This window comes from Populus alba, chromosome 1, assembly GCF_005239225.2.
Source record: "Populus alba chromosome 1, ASM523922v2, whole genome shotgun sequence".
Lineage (NCBI taxonomy): Eukaryota > Viridiplantae > Streptophyta > Magnoliopsida > Malpighiales > Salicaceae > Populus > Populus alba.
Window position 1 is genome coordinate 34,004,855 of NC_133284.1, and position 7,616 is coordinate 34,012,470.

Genomic DNA, 7,616 nt, shown 5'->3' on the forward strand with positions numbered 1-7,616 from the left:
TTTTACACTTATAAATTATATAAATTATGAAAGGGTAAATATAAATACTCTTCTCTTTTTTTATTTTTTTTATGATGATAATAATATTTTAAGAAAAAAAACTTGCAAGTCCGCGTATCAAAATAGAGAGAAAAGAAGCTTGAAAGAATTTCTTACATACAATGTTGCCCATGAATGATTTAGTACGATATAAGGACACTTATGAGTAGTAGAAAGTCTCTTTCGGATTGTTTGGGCGGAAATCATTACCTGTGTCTATAATTTCAATTTATTTATTTTGTAAATTCCAAAAGAATAATTTATTTTGATGACATTATTTTGTGGTTTAAAATCTTTTATCGCTATTTTATAATTGAGTTTGTTCATCATATCTTTTTATAAATATATCAGTGTTGTGGATATCTGCTTAAGATCATCTAGCTTAAATTTCGTGTAGAAAAATGGGGCTGCAAGAAAAAATTTCGTTCTTTGGAATCTGGATCATTTTGAAAACCATCGATGTCTTAAGAATTATCACTTATTTGAAATTGTGGTAAAAATTTAAAGTATTTTTTATTTAAAAATATATTAAGATGATTTTTTTTTATTTTTAAAAAAATATTTTTAATATCAGTGTATCACAACAATTCCAAAAACACTAAAAAAATTAACTTTAAATAAAAAAAATCAATTTTTTTTTAGAACACAGATTGGATAATATTTCCAAACATGCTTTTAGCTCTATCTGAATGAGAGACTACCATGATGAAAAGCACACGGAAGCATTTTCTAGTATTTAAAAATATAGGAGTGATATTTTTTTAAAGTATTTAAAAATAATAATTTTTATTAAAAAATTTTGAAACCACATTAAAAAAATATAAAAAAATAAATTTTTAAATTTTTAAAAAAACATCAATTTAAATACAATTCCAAACTACAGCTAAAAAGCAGTGGTCACCACCAAGGAAGTATGAAAAAGAATATCAAGGACAATAATGAACTCCATAGATTTATTTCTAACCAAAGCATGACTGTCCGAACTACCCACTCGTCACCATTAGCACCATATACCTCACCGACACAATTTCCAGTTCCCCGCGTAGCCATGTGCAGTAGCGTACGCTTTCACCACGTGGCTAAATACAAATGAAAAGAAATTTCAAAACAGGAGGGGGGAAATTACAAATCAGTCCCCAATCTATGTAAGCATTAGTATATCAGTCCATAACCTTCAACATTTTGCCGATTTCTTTCCTTACTTGTTTTGATCCAACCAGCTCGTTCATATCAGTCTTCCTGGTGTAAAGTTTACATTTTACACATATCAAGTTGAGAAAGAAGTGTAAACAGGAAATTTTTTATTCTTTATTTGGCAAATAAATAATATCTAGTTTTCCTTTCTTTAAGAATAAATAATAATTTAATGTATACGTTACATATAGATTTACTTTCCTTTCTTAAGAATAAATAATAATTTACCTTTAAAATAAGATAAATAATTATGAACTAAATTTGTTATAATAATGATCGTGCATTAAATATTCAAGATATTTTATCTTTTTCTTGACTAGAAAAAAAAGGTGATGGAAAAGTGATATCAAAACTAATTTCAGTAAAAATAATAATAATAAAAAATTATTTTATCAATTCAATAATAATAATGCAACGTGTTATATCCAATAATATTTTTAAATTTATTTTTTAAATCAACTTCAAGTCATCCTTTTCATTGGTCAAGCATGATATACAGCTTTCATGATGATGTCATAACAATGAAAATCGACACGTGGATGAATTATATATTGAGCCAGCCACAGCTCGGGGAGAAACTAGCAAGATCTTAAATGTTTAGCATTAATCGTTTGGTGACTAAATAAGTCGGGGACTGATTTGTAGTTGTACAAAAACAAAAGGGGCTGCCTATATGCGCTGATAGAGCAGCATAATGTTGGGGCGGCACATGATCTGGCACGTGCATCACCGATCCCACAAACAGTTTGACGACGTACGAACCTTCATGTCTGAAACCGCTTGCAGGCCAAGATTGACGCGTCGAGAAACATTTGGCCACAGAGCGCGTACGGATTCCAAACCTTAAAACTAAGAGAAAGAGAAGTGCCGAAAGCTCCTCGTCCCAAATTCCCTTCACCGACACAATAATAATTTTTTTTCCCTGCATATCCGGTAATATAATTGAAATTGCTTTTTAGAAATGATTTCCATTTAAAATAATTTTCTTTTTAAATGTTTTTAATTATGATTATTGTTTACTTGCATCAAAATTATAAGTAAGCATTAATTTAATATTTTTAAAATAAAAATCACTTTAAAAAATTATTTAAAAAATAAATGAACAGCAATTTTAAATGTGTCTTGCCCTACACCACCCATAGGTATTTAGCATCCAAGGGGCCTTCTCCTAGGATTTGAGATACCCATAAGCTCTCATTTTCTGCCATGCACTGGAAACTAATCAGGATTAGAGGGCCATGAACAGTTAACTAGTCACATCTTTGTTTCAAAATTCCCACCTTTTCTTTGTCTTCAAACTAGGGGTGATTATTTCCGGTTCGGTTCGATTTTCCCAAAAAAGCAACCAAACCAAAAAAAAAAAAAAATGACACCGGACCCGGCCCAAATTTTAGCCAAAAAACCGGACAAACCTATATGTACAGACCAGCTCCCTGACTTTCTCTTCCCATCTCCAGTTCCCTTCATCTCCTACTAGGCCAGATCCCCCCCCACTCTCTGTCATTTTCCATCTTCTGCAACCATCCTCTCCCTCACAGACCCATAGCCTTAGGCCCTCAGCCACAAGCCACCTCTCCATCTCCATCATTCCCCTGCCAGATCTTCCATCCCCCCCTCTCAACCCTCAAAAAATAATCGTGCATTGCAACAAATTTTTCAATTTATATCAGGGCGGAGTAAAGACAGACCCCTTTTTTTTAAACCGGTCCGGTCCGGTTACCCGGTTTTTGCACTGTTTTTTCTATATAATCTAATCCTCGGTTTTATTATTCGGTTCGGTTTTTTTGGTTAAATTGGTTTATTCAGTTTTTCTTTGAACACCCCTACTCCAAACAAGATCAGACAATGAGATAAAAACTTGAGAGGGAAATAGAAAACCCTAATCCAAGAAGCCGTCACATGTTTGTTTCAATATTTAAAACTTTTTTTCCCATCAATCAAACAACGTTGGACATGGAAGTAATTTAAGATACACACTTTAGCCGTTCCAAAATTAATGGCCCATTAATTGTCAATTAGTCACCCTTTCGTTTCAAAATCCCACCTTTTCTCATCAACCGAACAAGATTAGACATGAAAGTAAAATGAGAAATAGGATTTGGCCATTCCAAGATTCAAGGGCCTTCAATTGTCGTTTCAAAATCCCACCTGTTTTCATCACCTAAACCAAAAACTAGATATAAGTACGGTTTGAAATTACGGTAGAAATTGTTTTTAAAATATTTTTATTAAAATAATATTTTTTTATTAAGAAATATTAAATGGTAATTCTTTTGTTAAAAAAAAAATCCCACCTTTTCTCATCAACCAAACAGACCAGACATGAGGGCGAGAATTTGAACATCGGGCACTTGATTTTTCATGATTAGTTTTGAGGAGATTTTTGACAGTTTTAGTAGTCCTATAAAAACTACATCTGTATTAGAAAAAGGAAAACTAAAAGAGAAAAGAAAAGAAAAATATGCAATGATACAAGTAATCACATAACCCATGATCTCATTCATCAAAATCATCATCCCCGGATGATAAAGATGTTGTCTTTGCTGTTGAAGATGGTGATGATGACAACAAAGATGTCGAATTTTTACAGAACTCAAAGCGATTAGCTTCCATTCTCTCCAGCACAAAATGCCCCAATGAATCAACAGTCTCTACCAAACTCTCTTTGCACAAAAACTCTTCACTGTAAACCCTCTCAACTTCTCTTTTAAATTCATGCACAAAAACATGTGTCTTCTTGTTGCCTCCTCTGCTACTCCTTGCCAGAACAGACGCAGTAAATATCGGTGACATCCTCCCTGGGGCCGCCGCGAAATACCCACGAGGCCCATCAATTAAAATCACATCCCAAGTGATTTCATAAATGTGATTAGGCATGTCATTTATGCCAAGCTTACAATCAGAGAAGAGTAAATTCTGTACAGGCCTGCACTCACCATTGACTTTCCCTTTCGTAACTAATAAAAGATCACACATTTCACTAACTTTGGTGGTGAATTGTATATCATAAGCTTCAATATCGGGGTGGTTTTTTTCGAAGTTTGAAACAAGGTACTCACTTTCATCAAGAAAGACTGTACGACCATGGAAATTGAGGGATTTCCACAAAAGGGTCTCGTGGGTTAGGCCAAAAATGAGGAAATTGCAATGAGGGGAGCAGTGTTGGAGAGTGATGGCGATGGTGGAGAGTTCGGCGGATGACATGTGAGGTGTCGTGATGTTGGTGGTGGACGCGTAGTGGAGGAGGGCAGCGGTGATGGAGGGTGGGAGTGAGGTGGTGGAGGTGGTGAGGGTTGAAGTTGTGGTGGTTGTAGGGAATGTGGTGGTGGTGGTGGTGGTGAAGAGAGTAAGAGTGAAAGCTAAGGTAAAGAAAGTGACGATGAAGAGTAACCAAAGACGGTGAGTGGAAGGAGGGGTTTTGTGGATTGATTGGTGAAGGAATATGAGTTTTGTGTTTGTGTTGGATTTCATTTTTTCTTGAAGAGAGAGTTTGAGACCGAACAGGCTCAGAAGAGTTTCAAGCTTTGAAATCTCTCTGTTTGTTCGGTACTTTCTTTAACCTGGAGTTCGATAGGGAGACAGAGGAATCAACGGAGGAAATTGGGAGTATACCACGCATATCCCAAGAGAGAGGTGATAGGAGCCCGCGGTGGGAATATAGATTTGTGTATCCCCATGCTGTTTTTAAAATTACTTTTTTATTTCAAGAAGAATAAAATGTGTTTTTAAATAATTTTAATATATTTATGTTAAAAAATATTACTTTAATATATTTTATTTAAAAAATAATTTTGTAAAAGTTCCTTGTACATTTGGTTATAAGTTTTTTTTGTTTGGTTAATTATTTGGTGTTTTTCATCTTTGTTTGCTAGCATTTAAGATCTTGGATAACACCCAACCTAAATTTTTTTCTAACCTGAACTTGCCAAAATCAGATATTTGGAGCGCGCACACATATATATAAAAATATATATATATATATATATATATATTTTTTTTTAAAAAAAAGCAAATTCTATAGTCTTCCTGGCGATCTAAATTTCAAATATTAGAGAGAAAAAAACAAAGAGTCTAGATAAAAAGTTTTTGTGAGGTTTGTTTTTTTTCATTCAATTATCGGGTACAGAAACGAGGCAAGGGATATGGAGAAGCAGCCATGGTGGGACAAGGGCATTAAAGAGGCTTGGAAACTTACGAATAAACTAATGGTGAAACAATATAAAAACAGAGAGGGGAAAGAAAAGACAGGCTAACAGAAGATCGGTACGATATTGTTTTGAAATATCGTGTAGGTTTAACTTGGTAATATGTGGAGAGATGCAAAAAAAATTTAAAAGATTTTTATTTTAAATTAATATTTTTTTATATTTAATGTAAAATATAATTTTTAAAAATAAAAAAATATTATTTTAATAAATTTTCAAATAAAAAACAGTTTAAAAAACAAATAATTCTAGGCACTCTTTTATCAGATACATTAGGGGAAAAAGTGACCGGTGGATGGGATGCCATAGTTGGTAAGATGTAATTCATGCTAGTGGAGCAAAAAAAATTATGACTTGTGAGGTGGATACAATTGTGTTCAATACCTACCAGATAGAACACAGCTACAGAAGAAGCCGGTAATTTCCTTATTTTTGGAAATGTAATTAAGAGCATGCCTCTCTCTCTCTCTCTCTCTCTCTCTCCAGCATAAAGGGCAGTGCTATTTGATTATCTTTATCAAGCCAATAACATTCTTTATCTTCAATGTATATATATAAACTAGCTATTTGATTAGTGTACTGTTTGCAGTAATTTTTAAATATATATATATAGGTAAGTATGCTATTTTTTTTTTTAAAAAATCAAAGTATAAATTAAAAAGTTTGTGTAGGCTTCTAATTGAATAAAGTGATTATCATTTATATAAATAAATAAACATAAATTATTTACAATAATCAAAAGATAAATCGGAGAAATTGAGAGATGGATAGAGGTTAAGATATTTGATCCTTCAAGATGAGATATTTAATCATTTGTGTCTGCTGAATTTGTTTATTAAAATCAATAAGAGATAATTGAAATATAAACACATATGAAAATGATTAAATCAAATAAAAAAAACCAATATGCAAGGCCAAACATATAAGAAATATTATTTTAGAGTAAATATTATTTTATATAAAATAAATCTCACAATATAGAATAAAAATAATTATTCAAAAATTAAATACAAACAAAATTATTTTTAAAAAAGCTTTTATTAAAAAAAGATATACAAGACTCACGTCCTAGGTCATAAGACCAGGTTAAACCGATATAGAAAAAAATTAAAGATAACCATAAATTTTTTTTTTAAAATAATATATATATAAATATATATATATATATATATATCATTTTTATAACAATTTTAGAGACTCGTTTACATTTTCATATTGCCTTGATATAGTAGATAAATTAAATATTGATCTCAAAATTTAACTCAAAATGTTACAAAGGAACCGTATTATATTGTACATTAGAAATTGCCATGTTATTGCGTGTATGCACGCACAATTTTACCTTATTACAGTTGCGTTGAGGATTAACTCGTGTCGTCTTCCTCTAGATATGACTTGGACTAAAAACTCATTAACTGAAATTCCATGGGACAGGGACTAGGGTCGTAATTCTCAACTTTCCAGGGACTAATATGAAAACATACCTGAAATTTCTGTTTGAAATTTTATAGCCCTGACACTTGGTTGATGTGCCGTCGCCGTTATAGGCACAACAAAAGCTGCAAGAAGGATTATAACTGTGAATCTTTTGCAGTTTCCCTCACTAGCATTTGTTGTTTCACTTGCGCTACTTTATTCGCTAAAACAATAGAGATAGATATAAAAACATATGGATATAAAAATAAATTAAATTTTATAATAATTTTAAAGTGAAATTTTATATTTTTAAAATAGAAGGTATAAAGAAAATATATCTTAAAAAAAATATTTTTATTTTTTATTCTTAAAATACTACTATAAAAAGTTTTAATTTCAAAATTGTTCAAATAACACATGATATAAATAATAATTATTATAATTTTAAAACTTAACTAGGTAGTCAATCCAAAATAAAACTGGAGTCATTATTTGTTTCACTTGTGCTACTTTATTCGCTAAAACAATAGAGATAGATATAAAAACATTGGATATAAAAATAAATTAAATTTTGTAATAATTTTAAAGTGAAATTTTGTATTTTTAAAATAGAAGGTATAAAAAAAATATATCTTAAAAATAATATTTTTATTTTTTATTCTTAAAATACCATTTTAAAAAGTTTTAATTTCAAAATTGTTCAAATAACATATTATAAAAATAATAATTATTATAGTTTTAAAATTTAACTCGGTGGTCAAT

At 31.0% G+C, this 7,616-nt stretch overlaps 1 protein-coding gene across 1 annotated transcript; it reads right to left on the minus strand.

The window, feature by feature from the left end:
* Positions 1-3,556: 3,556 nt before the first annotated feature.
* LOC118055435 (protein IRX15-LIKE) lies at positions 3,557-4,903 on the minus strand. Its single transcript, XM_035067340.2, has one exon. The coding sequence runs from the start codon at positions 4,702-4,704 to the stop codon at positions 3,730-3,732; it is 975 nt and encodes a 324-aa protein (XP_034923231.1). The 5' UTR covers positions 4,705-4,903; the 3' UTR covers positions 3,557-3,729.
* Between the last annotated feature and the right edge of the window lie 2,713 nt (positions 4,904-7,616).